Consider the following 17,653-nt stretch of genomic DNA (forward strand, 5'->3'; position numbering starts at 1 on the left):
GGTTAGCCTGTCTTCGGGTTATCATCCCCAGAGTAACGGGCAGTCTGAGCGAGCCAACCAAGATTTAGAGAGAACGTTGCGATGTTTGGTCTCCAAGAATCCTTCTTCCTGGAGCCAACAACTCTCTATGGTGGAGTACGCTCACAATTCGTTACCAGTGTCAGCCACGGGCCTCTCTCCGTTTCAGTGCAGCTTAGGTTACCAGCCACCAGCTTTTCCTAGTCTGGAATCTGAAGTCGCGGTCCCTTCCGCTCACGCATTTGTCCAGAGGTGCCACCACACCTGGACCAGAGCCCGCGAGACTCTGCTCCGGATGAGGGAGTGCACTAAGGCCAAGGCCGATTGCCACCGGTCAAAGCCTCCCGTTTACGTCGTGGGTCAAAAAGTGTGGCTTTCTATGAACAATATTCCTCTCCGTTCCGTTTCGAACAAATTAGCTCCCAAATTCATTGGCCCGTTTACTATCACCAAGATCATTAGTCCGGTGACAGTCCACCTCAAACTACCTCCAGCATACAGGAGGATACATCCCGCCTTCCATGTGTCCAAAATTAAACCCGCGGCGGCGGGGGAACCGGGTAGGCGGATTAATACGTGAATAAAACACGGGTTTAATTTTGGACACATGGAAGGCGGGATGTATCCTCCTGTATGCTGGAGGTAGTTTGAGGTGGACTGTCACCGGACTAATGATTTGGTGATAGTAAACGGGCCAATGAATTTGGGAGCTAATTTGTTCGAAACGGAACGGAGAGGAATATTGTTCGTAGAAAGCCAAACTTTTTGACCCACGACGTAAACGGGAGGCTTTGACCGGTGGCGATCGGCCTTGGCCTTAGTGCACTCCCTCATCCGGAGGCGTCTTGTAGATGGGGAACCGACCTATTCGGTAAATCGTATTCTGGACTCCAGACGGAGGGGACGAGGATTCCAGTACTTGGTGGACTGGGAAGGTTACGGTCCGGAGGAGAGGAGTTGGGTACCTGCTAGGGACATACTGGATCACTCCCTTATTGATGATTACAATCAGCAGGTAGGCCCTTCTGGGAACTCCAGGAGGCGTTCTTAGAGGGGGGGGTACTGTCACAGTTACAGGTAAACCGTGATCTCTGGGTTTTGCACTTTGTGGGTGAAATCTCTGTGTTACGCGTCAGCACTGATTAGTTTGTGGGCGTCTCTGTTAATTGTCATCAGCAACAGCTGTCACTCATTACTCATCCCTATATATTGGCTTGTCTAGCGTCTTGTGTTCGTGAGAGCGTTGTTTCATGTTTGTGACCTGTGCTTTGCTTTCTTGTGTGTTTCTGCATTGGATGTCCGTGTTTCCCCGGAACCCCATCCACTCTACGCAACCCACGACCAAGCAACACCACTTACCTTCGGCTCGCTTCCCCTCAGTTCCTGTGTCACCCTCTACTGCTACAAACTCACCTCCGCCTTCCGGATTCGTCATTCATCACCACCATCTTGGACTGTGCATTCCTCTCAGCGTTATTTGTGTCCCAGTATTGTATTGTTTCATTGCCTTCATTAAATTACCTTTACCTCGCACTTGCTTCCTGCCACTCTTTCACCCCAGTCGTTACACAATGTTACTTCTTTTGTAATTATTTTAATTAGTGTAATACTATGTTTTAACTCTATTGTTAAATATATATATATATATATATATATATATATATATATATATATATATATATATATATATATTTTTTGATTTCAGCATGAAATATTACCTGGACACATTTCATGAAATTCACCCATAAGTGCAAGGTTTGTATAAACGCTGTGTTGCTTCTACAGAATATACTTGCAGATATGAATCTAGAAGGAAAGCAAATCATTTTACACACAATTACTGGAGACTTTTGTGTCGCCATGGTTACACAGCACCTGCATAATTGCATGTCTGATCTCATGAGGTACATGAGGTGGGTTTTGGGGTCGGGCCAGGCAGGAGGGTGTGACTAATCTCCCTCATGATGACTACCTGTTCCTGTCAGCACCCCCACCTCTCAGTTTAGATCGGTTGCTCGTTCATCTTCTCACAGAGCCAAAGGTCTGCTAGACGAGCCGTTTGTCTGCAGGCTCCTGTAATTCCACAGCCACCTCAAATGGCTGCGCTGATTGCCTGCTACAAGAGCAAAGCCGTGTCAGTCATTCAGCCAGGAGTAAACTGAGTGCGGGGGAAGAGAAACGAGTAACTTGAATCTGAGTAGGCGGTCTGAGAGTTTAGATCACTGCAAGCTTTTGTCAAATGTGTGTTACATGTTTTAATGGCTCATTTTATAGCTGCTTGCCACAAGTGGAAGTATGGCACAAATGTCTAAGATACGAAATGTTAAATGTTAAAGGGGATCATTGTGTTGGTTGGTGGTCTCAAGTGAAGTCTGGTTCAGGAACGAACAACAGATTAACATGAAATCTTTGTTTTTGACTATCCCTTTAAGGTAATAGTGTCACTGCTTTTAGTTAGCTACTCTCCAACAAAAAGATCTAAATCATAAATGCATAAGCAATACAGTATTAGGCTAATTACAATATTATTTTGTAGACTGAAAGTTTTTGTGTTTGTGTGTGTGTGTGTGTGTAAGTATTTATATTGGCCATAAAACAGAGGCGAATGGATTAATGGAGTGTGCGCACATTCAGTGAGTATGTGACTGAAGTCACGGATGAGGGGCACATTGTACACATGCTTAAGCAAAGTGTCAAAAGGACTAATTAACATATTAATGATCCCACCTTAGCACTGCAGCTCGCGTTGGATAGTCAAAACACTTTGATAACCATGCAAATGAGAAGCCACCAGCTCAAGAAGAAATTATCTGAAGCGTGAAAGAGAAAGATAGAGGAACAGAGGGAGAGAGAAAGTGAGAGAGAGAGAGACTGATAGTAATGATTGAACGATTGTTTTGTTTATCTTTAATTATCTGCTTTAAGCTGCTGGTGGAGGTGACATCAAAGAGAGGGAGCGGGTGCACAGTAATGCTATCTTCACCTCCATTTTTCCCTACCTTTCATTCCCAGGCTTTCTTCTCCAATATGCCAATCAATACAGCACAGAACCAGCTGACCATCAAATGTCCAGTGACCATCAAACTAGCTGTCAGATGCTGAAGTCAGGTGTGATTCAGACAAGGGCCATTGAAGATCAGTTATGAAAATCCTGTTGATTCTTTACCCTTTCCAATAATTAAGAAATTTAGACACTAAAACTAAGAAAAGCTAAAAATGTAAATATATTTTATTTATACTGTGAGTGGGGCGTGGCCGAGAGAGGTGGGAACAGGAGCGAGGCCGGTGGAGTGTTTGGAAATGAGCGACACCTGCTCGACCCACCGGTCTCGAGTCCCACAGAGGAGATGGAGGGATATATCGAGCAGGCGAGGAAGTGTGCCGCCATGGACGCTATGGAGGGATATAAAACCGGAGCGACGACAGTGACGGACGAGAGAGGACCAGGCCTGGGTTTTAGTTGTGTTTGCTTTTTATTTGTGCGTGTCAGTCGTCCGTGAGGGGCTGACGCGCTGTTTTGTATTTATTTTGATTATTAAAGTCTTGATTTGATTGTCCGCCAGTTCCCGCCTCCTTCTTCCCGTGATCATGGAGTTTTTATCGTTACATATACAATGAAAGCTTCCTGCCATTATTTGTTGCATGCAGGTGTCCGAATGTTTTTTAGTTAAATTTTTAGGCCAAACATATAAAGCTGTCAGACAAAAATCTATCAACAGATGTCCATTCAGAGATGGAGATTGTTTGCTGGCCGTGTTTGCAGTTGGCACAAAGACACAAATACTCATCTTAAAATGCTGGACAAGTATGTCATCCTTCCAGCTGGTAAATTATGAGCTTGAAAAGCATTTTGGACTATAAATATGTAAATAGGACTGAAATGCACAGAAATATGCTTACTAAATACCTAAAAAGTCCTTTTGAAATGTACTTTGTATCACTTAAAAGATATTTACTTGGAGAAACACACATTTACTGTATGAAATCATGAAATGCATCAGTATTTTATGAGCTTGTATTAATTGAGAAATTAATGTTGGTCAATGTAATATTTCATAAACTTCAATTTGCTATAATAGAAAAGTCAAATTTTTACTTAAAATAATAATAATAATAATAAAAACATTTAATTAGTCAATGTTTAATGTAGTTTACTTAAAATAATTAAGGTCAGCTTTGAAAGTCTTTAATGATTATTGCAGTGTAAAATATGCATTCTGTTTTCAATTAGGTACTAACAACAACCAAAAAAACTACACCAGAAAAATGAACAAAACCCACAATAAAACCCACTTATAGACAAACTGAAATTAACAGATTTAAACCGGAAACCATGATTTTTGAGTAGCTTGATATAAAAATTCACTTTTTTTTCAGTGTGTGATGCATTTGCATTTAATGCATTTATGATTTGACAGATAGTTTATTACAAAGCAAATAATTCAGTTCAGTTCAATTTAATTCAGTTGTATCAGTTCATGCATTCCCTGGAAATCAAACCCATGACCTTAGTCTTGCTATCACCAAAGCTCAACTCACTTGAACTATGATAACCAGAACAAATGAACTGGTTAAAGAATTCAGAGTGTTCACAGTATAAAGAGCAAAGTCATCCGAGTCATTTTGAAAGCATATCTGCAAGAATGTCCTGGTCCAAATACTGAGGTTGAACCATATTGTTTTTAGGATGCCAAGTGTGTGAAGAAGTTCTTCTCCTACAAAGAAGACCCACTCATGATTTATTGCAAAAAGATGCTTTCCAATTCTAGCATTTTTTAGCTCTATAAACAAATAATAGTAGGCAATATGCATCCAGTATATTTGTTAATGTTAATGTATGATAACTAGAAGTGTAGAGTTCTCGCACCATTTTGGGAAAATGCTGTAGAGTGTCACATTAGTCTAGAACAACCTTCAGGTTTGGAAGTGTGTATTGGAAATTGTTGTATTACTTGGTTCTGACAGAAATTAGCCATATGTCATTGTACATTGAAATAGTTGCAGCTTAGCAAAGTGACTATACTATCATCACCCAAATGGATTTGACAGATGGAAGGAAAACAGCAGAAGAGGAAAGCGTGATCACAACACTGCTTATTGGCAGCTATTATCCAGGTAAAGACCTCTTTGCCAGCCTGCGGGTTTATGTCTGTGTGTGTGTGTGTGTGTGTGTGTGTGTGTGTGTGTGTGTGTGATTCAATCTGTGAAAACACTGACCTGAACAACTTTTGTATGGCTGGCTCCAGGGGAACTGTGAAGAAGCACAGAGAGAGAGACAGAAGACAGAGAACGTGGGAGGTCAGTTGGAAGGGCAGAGGAAGATTAGATTACCCCTCAAATAAAAGACCAGTCTGACTGTATCGCCACATTACATCTGTGTGTTATGTGTAAGTGATGGAAGGAGAATACCTTTTGAGCGTGTGCGATGGTGCTTTTCATCTGCTACATCCACCTCCATCTGCGGAGAGCCACAAAAACAATCCATGTTTTAATAAACCCTTTTATTTGTAATGTGAGCCTATTTTTATAACTGTGAAATGGGTTTTTATTTTAAAATACTAAAACGAACAGTTCTCCCAGAAATGAAAACTGCATCAGAAATGTAGCATTGCATCAGTGTCTCAGCACTGGATGCTCTGCGGTGAATGGGTGCCGTCAGAATGAGAGTCCCAACAGCTGATAAAAACATCACAATAATCCACAAGTAATCCACAGCACTCCAGTCCAACAATTAACATCTTGTGACTTGAAAAGGTATGTGTTTGTAAGAAACAAATCCATTAAGGTTGAACTTTTTTTAACTAAATTTTAACTTTAAACCATCAATTCCTGCCAAAATGTGAGTCCTCAATCCATAATAATGTTTCCTCAAGTGAAAAAGTCCATCAAGTGTTGTCTCTCACATCAATATCCACCCAACAAGAACAAGAACAAGGAACAAGAACTAGGTGTGGCAGCGAGGACCCGGGAGAGAGGGGTTACATACACATAGTGATGCAATGCTACATTTCTCCAAATCTGATGAAGAAACAAACTCATCTACATCCTAGATGGTCTGAGGGTACAGATTTTTTCAACACATTTAATTTTTTGAGTGGACCATTCCAACAAAACGGGATACTCATGTCCAATTTATTTAGCATTCCTTTTTTCGGTGAATGTGGGAAATTTCAGATTCATTAGTTGCTATAGATAACTAGAATAATAACAAAGCCCAGTAAATGTTAAAACTATTTACAATCCAGAGAATTTATGATTATGATAATAAATTCTAATAAAATTATACTCAATACCAGTCTGCAACATCAAGAAGCAGAATGGACTATTTTTGTACAAGTAAAATAATGGAAGCCGGAAATATTCCATTTACAAATGGCTTACATTAAAGTAAGGTGGATAGCTTGATGTGCAAAATAAGTCATTTGAAAGCTGTCTTCATGAAAATTGTAACAGTGCTGTGGCACCAAAACTTTGATCTGTTTGTATCCAGATCAGCTCAAAACAGCAGCAGTGGCTCAACCAATGGCATGAGTGAAGGGCGGCACTATCTGTTTATCCAACCAATGGCAGATGAGGGGCATGTTCAAGTCTGCTAGTAGCAGAAAATCCACAGTTGACTGTGACAGAAAAAAAGACAGATGTGTGAAGTGGTACATGATGTAATTGCCGTTGTAATTGCTCTTTGGTTCAGACCTCTGTTTGCCCCACGGCCCTCTCTGTTAGACAACTGATAAGAGGTAACTACACCTCCTCCAATTTCATTTTCTGAAACATGAAAAAAAGATATAAACCTGTAACTATAGACATAAATAAGCATGCAACTCACATTTACACTGGGAAATGTGCAGCGGCGTAGCAGTTTTAATATCTTCCCCACAGACATTTCTCACTCTAACCTTCAAGTTACCATAAACAACTGAAAAAAATTGTGAATTGTAAAATGTGACTTTTCTTTAGCTCATTAGCTATATTTCCCCACTACATATAGAATACAACAGATTCGGCTAATTCTGCCTTGGCCAGTTCTGTTTTAAAGAGAAATAAACCGCAGTTGAGACAGAGGAACTGCTTTTATTTCAAGTTCATTCTGCTTTTCCAGTCAAAATTATTATAGACCACATGTTCACAAATCACACGCAGTTGCTGTCTCATGTTACATTTTCGACACCAGCAGGGATAGGCACATTAAGGTGAGACACTGCAGGCAAAAACACTGTTTTTTCAAGCACCTGTCAATTTTGAGATTTTGGGCTTTTTGGTTTTTCATAAAGTGCTTTTTCAAACTAGTGGAAGGAAAGCATCCAAAATACACTGTTAAGTGTTTCTTTTACAGCACTTTATCTGTTTGTGTCAATAGATTTCAATTACAATACATATTTGTAAAGCCCGTTTTCTCAAAATGAGTTTTTTCTTCAACACTGAGCCATAAATCTCCACTTCAGTAGCACGTACACACACCAAACTTGACATTTTTATTCCTGTCTATATTCTGAAGGTTTTTACAGAGGGATTTGTTCATATATATTTTCCTTGATTATATACAACATTTTATTCCCCCCAAAATTGTGAAAATATATTGTTTTCTGGCTCTTCAAAGTATTTTCTGAATTATGGAGTGACAAAAAAAGATAACCAGAATTCCCTCTGTAAAAACATTTGACTCTAATATGTCAAAAAAATTAAACAAAAATTTTGAAACTGACTTCATCTAGTGTTCAGATTTTTGTACTAGACATTTATGCAAATTAGCACATATTTCATTAAATAATGCCTCATTTGCATATTTAAACATAACATTTTTGAAAACTTGTAATACAAAAAATGTTTGCAATAATCAATGTAACCAATCAACTGTGTAAGTAAGGTGATAACTATTATTTTTTTTTTTTTTGCCCTATTCACCTGCAGTGTCTCGCCTTAAATACAACTTCTTCATTGTGTTTGCTGCAAAACATGTCATTTGCCAGGTTGTGGAGCAAACAGTCTTATACTGACAGCGAAAATATTTTGAGGGAAGATGAGGAACTCAAACAGCTCTTGTGTGTTTGGCTGTGTGAAGCCAGGAACTTGTGTGGTGAAACTGGAGCTGATACAAACAAATTTGGAGCAGTGGCGTTTGATTTTTTCAAGCCTCTGTTGTGCGGCTGCATTCAGAGACACTAATTAAAACCAGTGAAGCAGGTGCTAACAAATGATGTGTTAGCAGTGCTGCAGTGGAGTGTGGTGGGACAATGAAGGGCCCCTCCGGGAGCCTGATAGCACGCTTAATATCAGAGCTGCAGGGCTCTCTGCCAGTGCTTCTCTGTCAAAGCCCTCTAAACACACACACACACACACACAGGATTTTATCCGAAAAAAAATGAAGCTCTTGATTTAAATAGATTTTTTTTTTCAAATAAAATAATTAATTAAAGAGTCACTTTTGATCAACTGAACGCACCCTTTAACTGAATAAAATAATCAATTGAAAAAATAAACACAATAACTAAAAAATAAAGTATATAAAAAATCAAACAAATGCATGAATAAATAATAAACAAATTAGTCCAATTAAAAATTAATATTCATATTAATAAGAAATCATGTTCCTCAATCATTTTGGCCTTATAATCGATGCCTTTAGGGATTCCAATTAGAATTTTGTCTGAGCATGTTAAAATGAGATAATGAGCCAAATGGCATTTATCCCAGTGAGGTGTGGGGTCCACTAACTAATCCAAAAATTTGGCTAATGGGAAAATATAATTTGAGACCCACAGAATGCAACATTTTTTGACCAGTTTCAGAATCAGGTTGATATCCATTTTAAGTTAACAAACCAGTAAAATGAATGTCTTTGAACTGAAAAAAGTGGGTAGAAACAGTATTGCAATTCTAGTGCTGATCAAGGAAACCAGTATCCTCTTAATCCAAAAGTTATTAATTAGAATGAAGAAACATGATCACTTAACAACAGCAAAGATGAAAATAATGCTATCTGGCCATAAAGACTTCACATCAGACCACCAGCAAACACCAACAGAAATGACTGCTTTAGAGGAGATGATTATCTGTCAATAAGCTTTGGTTTTTGTTTATCATATTGCTTCAGAAGGCTTGAAACATACTGAGCTGATACCATGCTGCTTTTTTGGAGCTTGACATCCATGGTCACCTATCACTATGTAAATAAACAGTTTGAATATCTGCCAAACTTTGCCATTCAGGTTGGAATGACATGAGGGTAAACTTCAGAATTTTAGATGAGCTGTACAAATGTGAGCCCAAATGTGTTTCCCAAATGACAAATGCACTTTGTACTCTACTGTATTAAAATATTATTTTGCGACTGTTAAGTGCATGAAGTGTCCAACATTTTACACTTTTTTTTTTCTTCAGTTAAATAAGTGCATATTTGAAGTGCTTTTCTTTATGTGCTTACATTATTTCATGGATAATCAAGTAAACTTATGTTGCTTCAGTCCAGTAAGTGAAATAATAAAATATTACTAACAACTAAACAGCACAAATTATGCCCAAATCCTTGCACGTTTTCATTCCCTCGTTCAAGTGTTCTAATACAGTGTTGGACAGCAATAGTTTAAAATAATGGAAGCCACATAAACATGCCAAACTGCTGGCTAGAAATCTTTTTGTTTTCATATTTTTTTCTGTGATTATTTTGTGTACAGTATATGTCTTATTTAGACTGTCTGACCTGTTCATAACTGAACATGTTGATCACAACCTAATGAACACAGACACACACACAATAACAAGCACACAGAGAAAGCACACATTTTATTCAGCAGTAAAATATTTAATGAAACTGCATTTGAGGGGTCTTATTTGTGAAGGCATCTGAGGTTCTTTGATGTGAACATGTGAGGAATAACACGTGAACAGGCTGTGTAGAGGATGTCTTAATTAGAAGCTGTTTTTGAATATTATTTTGGGAATCTCTTTGCTGGAATGCATCTTAGGTTTGATTTTCGTTTAAAGGCCTAAAACAATGATTTAAATAGGATTCCCACAGTCATCACAGCTTGGAAAGTTCAGAGAATTTTAAAATGATGCATTCCAAACTTTGAAATGAATGAAATCTTAAAAATGTAATTTTGCAAAAAATGCTAAAATAAATAAATAAAATAAATCACACACACAAAAAAAGAAAAAAAGTTGCCTATCTCCATCGTATCACAATTGCATCACATCCTGTTCTTGCAAATTGTTCCTAAATAGCATATATTATCAGCTCATATCAGCCAATCTTGTTTTGGATGTAAAGTACTGTTAGTACTTTTTAAAAGACTGTACTGTGGTACTTTTCCTGAGAGCAGCAACACATGTGTCACGCAGTCCATAGGAGCCGTCATTCACTCGCAGAGCAATTACCCAAACACTCACAATCGGCTGCACAATGCCGGGACGGCTGGGAAACTCAGGTGAAAGATGCCAGGCAGCAATCAGTGGGAGAGAGCTAGGCCATTTTCTTTCATTTGGCATCAAACGGCAGCACCAGCACCTTAATTACACGCCAAGTGTCTGGCCGGGCAGCTGAATGCCTTATTATTCTGCTGAGCTGCATTCAATTCAGTTTTGTTCTGATAACCCTCAGAGAATAGAGCAAAGGAGGCTTGAAAGAGAGAGTCATAACAGAGAGAGAGAGGCTTGACTGTGGTGAGGGTGATTTATGTATGCTAGTGAAACACACAGAGGGTCCGTCATACTCCCCTGAAATCATCTCACGCTCAAACACAAAACCGGATCAGATGTAGAAGCTTCATACTGTATATGCTGTTAGTTACTGCATTTCCTCAGCTACCATGGTAAAATACTTTTGGAAGGAATAGCTGATATCATGTTCCATGTTCTTAGCAGCTATTCCTTCCAAAAGTTATTTACCATGATAGCTGAGGAAATGGAGTAACTAACATCTGCATTCTACATCTTATTCAATATTAATCAGACGTACAGTATATTTGAGTTTAATGTCTTTAAATATAATATAAGATGGACAAAAATTATTCAAAAGCCTTTAGTGTCACAATCACCAGCTGGAGTGTCCTTGATAACCACCAGAGGACACTCCATTCCATCACTTCCCATAATCCTTTGTCTGGACTTATCAGCACTCATTGTTTGCACCTGTGTCTCGTTAACCCTGTGTGCTCAACCCATATGAACCTGGTTCAGTTTGTCACTCTTGGCGAAGACTTGCATGTGTTAATTACTGCTTTTCTAAGCAATTATTTCTTGTTGTACTGTGTCTTGGTTTATTCTTTGTTTGTATTTCTATTTATTGTTTGGACTGTTTTGCTGTTATATGGCCTTTGCCTGTGTTTAGATCACGATTGTGGATTATTCTTTGAATAGGCTTTCATGTCTCGGAGCAGTTCATAACATTTAGTGAAAGACATTCGGGGGTGAAGATCATACAGTATATGATCCTTGCCGAATAATTTCAAAGACAAAAGCAAACACCCAAAGATTTTCCACAGCTCACATTTATGTAGGTGCTAAATGAGCAGACATTTAGAGGCTGCTGCTACAGTGGCCTGAGTTTCCACAGACAGAGCTCATATCCCGCTGGCATCCAGCACATGCGGCTGACTCCATTAAACAGGCACCTCGCTGACTACAACATCACATCTTCATATCTGATGATTGCTGGTTCTACAGAGATGAGCAGATTCTTTAATAATTGGGATGTCATTGTAATAACAGCAATAATAATCCCTTGCGAAAGGAAACATATTTCCTTATCTATTAATGATCCATTTATGTTATAATTTATGTTACATTTATATATTAATGTAATTTCTATTCAGTAATGCACTTCATTAAATATACATGCACATGTGATAAAATATGCTACTGTGTGTATAAATATGTCTAAACATGTATGTACTATCACTCTCAAAAAAAGAAAAAGCTGTCACTTTTGTACCTTATTTACCACTAAAGGGTGCATAAGGGTCTTAAAGGTACATACTAGAACTTAAAGAGTACATATTAGTATCTAAATGGTACATACTAGTACCTTTTTAAATGGATACTGCCGGAGTGACAATATATGCACATTTATATTGGGATATATCTCCATATATCTTTATGCACATATATCATGAGCTGAACTCAAAGATCTAAGAGTTTATATATGTACACAAAAGGCCTGTTTCTCTCAAATATTGTTCACAAATCTGTCTAAATCTGTGTTAGTGAGCACTTCTGCTTTGCCGAGATAATCCAGCCACCTCACAGGTGTGGCATATCAAGATGCTGATTAGACAGCATGATTATTGCACAGGAGTGTGTCTGGCCACAATAAAAGCCTACTCTAAAATGTGCAGTTTTACTGTTTGTTTGGTTTTTTTTTTTGGGGGGGGGGGGTGTTCTGAAAACTGATCAGTATCTGGTTTGACCACCATTTGCCTTACGGAGTGCAACACATCTCCTTCACATAGAATTGATCAGGTTGTTGATTGTGGCCTGTTGAGTGTCGGTCCACTCCTCTTCAATAGCTGTGTGAAGTTGCTGGATATTGGCAGTAACTGGAAGACGCTGTCATATACGCAGATCCAGAGCATCCCAAACATCCTCAATGGGTGACATGTATGGTGAGTATTCCGGCCATGCAAAAACTTGGATATTTTCAGCTTCCAGGAATTGTCTACAGATCCTTGCAACATCGGGGCCGTGCATTATCATGCGTCAGCATGAGGTGATGGTCGTGGATGAATGGCACAATAATGTCATCACAGTATCTCTGCATTCAAAATGGCATCAATAAAATGCACCTGTGTTCGTTGTCCATAACGTACACCCGCCCATACCATAACCCCACTGCCACCATGGGCCACTCGATCCACAGCGCTGACATCAGCAAACCACTCACCCACACGACGCCATACACACTGTCAGCCATCTGCCCTGTACAGTGAAAACTGTGATTCATCCGTGAAGAGAACACCTCTACAAAGTGTCATACGCCTTCGAATGTGAGCATTTGCCCACTCAAGTCAATTACGACAATGAACTGCAGTCAGGTCGAGACGAGATTGTTGCAGCCACTGTCCGTGTTGCTGGTCTGAGATGATCTTCAAGGTGAAGATGCTGGATGTGGAGGTCCTGGGCTGGTGTGGTTACACGTGATCTGCGGTTGTGAGGCCGGTTGGAAGTACTGCCAAATTCTCTGAAATGCCTTTGGAGACGGCTTATGGTAGAGAAATGAACATTCAATTCACGGCGAACAGCTCTGGTGGATATTCTTGCAGTCAGCATGCCAATTGCACACTCCCTCAAAACTTGCAACATCTGTGGCATTGTGCTGTGTGAAAAAACTGCACATTTTAGAGTAGCCTTTTATTGTGGCCAACCTAAGGCACACCTGTACAATAAGTGACATGACATTCAGCCAAGTATGGTGACCCATACTCAGAATTCGTGCTCTGCATTTAACCCATCCAAAGTGCACACACACAGAGCCATGAACACACACTTGGAGCAGTGGGCAGCCATTTAAGCTGCTGCGCCCGGGGAGCAGCTGGGGATTCAGTGCCTTGCTCAAGGGCACCTAAGTCATAAAATTGCCAGCCAGAGATTCGAACCCACAACCCTAGAGTTAGGAGTCAAACTCTCTAACCACTAGGCCACTAGCCTAGTAAGTGCTCACTAACACAGATTTAGACAAATTTGTGAACAATTTATGGGAATATACTAGAAAAGATAATGCAATATATTTAATAATGCATTTTCATATATGGGAATCTACAGTTTATACAATATATGCATGGACCATGTATTGCTGTATATTGATACATATAACAATATATAATAATAAAGACCAAAACTGCACTGCATTTTAAATACATTTGACAAAATAGCTGTATTGAAGTACTCCGACTCATTCTTTTTCAAGACATAAAGCTAAATATGTGTTCCTAAATGTTTACCTCGCTTTATTTTTTGAATAGTTACACATTTCATACAGTATATGTAAACGTTAAAATCTTAGGTTTTTTTGGACAGTTGGATGTATTGTCATGATAAAAAAGGTTTAGTGGGTGGAAAATGAGATTTGATATTTATAATCTAATCGATTTAGTGCTTTATGTACTATATAGTTGTTGTTTTTTCAGATGAAATATTTAGATATTTTTGGGGATAAAATATACAGAAAGATATTAATTAAAAGTTGTATAATATAATAATATATTATATTATAATAATATAAGTTGTAAATAGCAGGGGAAAAATAAAGTGAAGGTTTTTTTTTTCACAAAACACATTATTTCAAAGCAGCTTCACAGAAAACCATGATTTTAATGTTTACAATATCGTTATGCCTTATGGATGATAAAATAATTACAATTTTGTGATGTCACAAGCAATTAAGCAGTTGGTTCTATTAAGTATTTGTCATCTTATGCATACTGTATTTACTGTTTTTGAATAAAGTTAGTCACTTTTATATTTCCAACTTTATATAAAGACCTGTGTGATAATACAGATACATACTGTGGCAGAAAAAATTGGACTGATACATTTAAATCTTACAGTACTTACAGCAGTTTTAATAATAACAAATAATAAATAAAATAATAAAAAAATAAAAAAATAAATTACCAGACTGCATATAGACATCAAATTATTATTTGGTTAAATACATAAAAATTAGCATTAGTTTAGTTCATATTTAACTGTATTCAATAAGCATAATAACAGTTGTCAGTATACATAATGTAATGTCTCTCTTGTATAGTGCGTCAGCTTTTAATGGCTGCAGATCTGTTAGAGTGCGTGTGCACACACAGCAGACTGGGCTCAGATGGGACGCAGACAGTTTGAAGTAAACAGATGGAGGTTTGGAGAAGCTTGGCGCCAGAAGCATTAGCCTCCTACACGGACGAGACACGCACATCCTCAGCCTTCACCTGAACTGACCCTCGGAAAGACGCGGCATGCATGCAGTATGTTTCAAAAGCTGAGATTTCTCGAATGAAGCTTGAATCCACATTTTCAACTGAGATGAATAAGAAAGGAAGGTCAAGCATGCAATTAAGACAACAGCCTGTTTTACTTGATGGATTTCCAAGTTAAACAAAATGAAATATATGGTTTCATCCATTGGGAATTGATTAGATCATCAAATGTAAGTGTTTTATTCCACAATAAAGAATGTGAGTTTGCAGTCAGCACAATCATTTTTGAAGAGGATTTTTCATGGAGGCAGAATATCTAATTTATTGGGTAAGACTTTACAATAAGGTCCTATTAGTAATGCATTAAAAATGCAAATACAATACATTTGTTACAATATTTAATATCTTTGTTACAATTGGTTAATAAAACTACAACCATTCATTGTTAGTTCATGTAAACTCAGTTTAATAGATGTTAACATACAGATCTTTTGATTTTAAAAGTGTATTAGTCACTTATGTTATTGAACTCATATTAACAATTTAAGCCTTATTGTAAAGTATTACTCTTTATTGCCATTTTCTATTACACTAAAAGATTTTTGAAAGAAGACTCTTTTGCTCACCAAGGACTGTTAGAATATCTTTTAAAATGTAATTTATTCCTGTAAACAAAGCTGAATTTTGAGCATCATTACTCCAGTCTTCAGTGATCATTCAGAAATAATTCTGTATTTTTTATTTATTTTTTTGTTGTTTGCTCAAAAAAATATAATGTTTTCAAAAATATTAAGCAAAAAGAAAAGAAAAAAAAAGCCTATTTAAAATAATTCATAATAAGAAATGTTTTACAGTGCATGATTGGGTTTATATATATATATATATATATATATATATATATATATATATATATATATATGCTGATGTGCCTTTAAGAAAAGTCCCCTTCAAATGTGTTAATGTCTTGAGTATCTGACGTCATTTGAGGTTTTCAAAGCAAGTCATTTCTGCAGCTTTTATCTCAAAAGATCAAAGAAAATGTGATTTCTCGTGTGACCCCTTTCAACATTTTTCCTGATATCTTCATATTGCAGTGAGACTGGCAGCATTCTTTCCCTTGCTCAACAGCATATTTAAATCTATCTTCTCTCTGACTCTTGAGGGATGGACTCAACTGGATCAGCAGCCAGACACTCAGACGGTGGCAGTCCTGGATCACGTCTCTGTAGTTTTCTGTCTCCCCGGGGAGCCCGCGGCTCTCAAACACACACTCACAACACCTTATCTTCTCAGTGGTGCAATATTCATTAGAGCTGACACCACAGTGTTCTAGCTGTTCAAGTGTAGAATGAACAAACAGCGCTACTTCTCTTTTCTTCATCTTTGTGTACTAAAACCAAAAAACTGCATATGCAAATTGAATTTACATCCACAACAACAAAACTATAAATTAATGCACAATGCACTTTTCAGGTGACATGCCACAGGTGCTAGAAGCGATATCATTTTTTTCTTCATTGCAGATGAAGTTTATTAAACCAGACAGTGTCTTGAAAAAAAATGCCCTTTAGGTGCATTTTTGCAAAATGATATTGCATTTCTATCAAATTTTAAAGCGAAGTATCTACTGAGCAACTGACATCTGAATGCTCTGCATTGCAAGTGCAATGCTGTACCAGCTGCGCTATAGAGCAAGTTTACTATGCCAGGAAAGTCAAATATATGGAGATGGTTATGTAATGCAAATGTCAAAATGTCTTAGTATACAAATCATGTACTATGCCAGTGTTTTTTTATGTTATCTACAAGTAACTAAGCTAACTGACACATGTTAAACATCCGAACAGACCGCTTGATCAAACACACTTAAAGATATTGAGGGTAAATAAAATCTTGAAAACCTGTTGTCAGAGATTTACCCATAGTCTCAAACACCAAACAGCACAATAAATGAAGAAATATGCACATACAATTTCTTTATTTTAGAAGGCTTTTATGAACCAAATTCTACATTTGTCATTCTGCGACAAAGTCCATAAATAAAAATGCAAGCAATAGCAGCTTCATACAGACGCATGAATCAAATGCACACAAGTATTACTGCATCAAATATTGTAGGTAGCAAGAGCAGCAGAAAACACTCAAGTCATGCTTGACAGCAACAGTGAAACGGGACGAATGAGAGTACACTGTGAAGGTAGCAGCCAAATGCCAAACACATTCCTCTGTGTAATAACAGTCCAATGGAGCAGATGGCAGGTGTTGTCAATGATGGTTGAGAGCATTGCCAACATTCTCTTCTCAACTACAGGTCGAGACCGAGCCACGGGACAGAGTCTTTTGGCATGGCCTGTCTGGATGCTGATGCACACACTTTCAGAAATGATGGCAGCAACCACCACCGACATTATAGTGGCTTTTTCTCAAATTACACACTTGATGTAGAACACTTTTGTGTCATCATTTCAAAGCAACTCCACAGAAAGCCATAATGTTATCTCTATAATGTCTATGTGCTTTACTACAGAGCAAGTTCTATGACAATATGCAACAATGATATGAGTGATCCTCTAGCACATATATCAGTGCCGCAGTGCCACATGTCAGAGTGCCAGTTTTATCCTATTAGAGATTTAAATGTTGTTCTGTTTAGCACTTTTAAGAGATTCAAATGTTGGTCATCTTTGTTTTACAATCTTAAGAACAAAATGTTCCAAAATGAAGTTTTTTTT

At 37.9% G+C, this 17,653-nt stretch overlaps 1 protein-coding gene across 2 annotated transcripts in view; it reads right to left on the reverse strand.

Moving 5' to 3' along the window:
* Nucleotides 1-17,653, reverse strand: part of LOC132111829 (myelin transcription factor 1-like protein) — a 146,569-nt gene that overhangs the window by 89,219 nt on the left and 39,697 nt on the right. The window contains exons 3-5 of one of the 2 annotated variants that reach the window (XM_059519449.1): nucleotides 6,673-6,783; nucleotides 5,428-5,476; nucleotides 5,236-5,269 (exon numbers count right to left, since the gene is read on the reverse strand). In XM_059519449.1, coding sequence (XP_059375432.1) covers nucleotides 5,236-5,269; nucleotides 5,428-5,476 — 83 coding nt within the window. In that variant the 5' untranslated portion in view covers nucleotides 6,673-6,783. The remainder of the gene's footprint in view (nucleotides 1-5,235; nucleotides 5,270-5,427; nucleotides 5,477-6,672; nucleotides 6,784-17,653) is intronic. The other variant, XM_059519450.1, reaches the window with a different exon arrangement.

This window comes from Carassius carassius, chromosome 31, assembly GCF_963082965.1.
Source record: "Carassius carassius chromosome 31, fCarCar2.1, whole genome shotgun sequence".
NCBI classification, from domain to species: domain Eukaryota; kingdom Metazoa; phylum Chordata; class Actinopteri; order Cypriniformes; family Cyprinidae; genus Carassius; species Carassius carassius.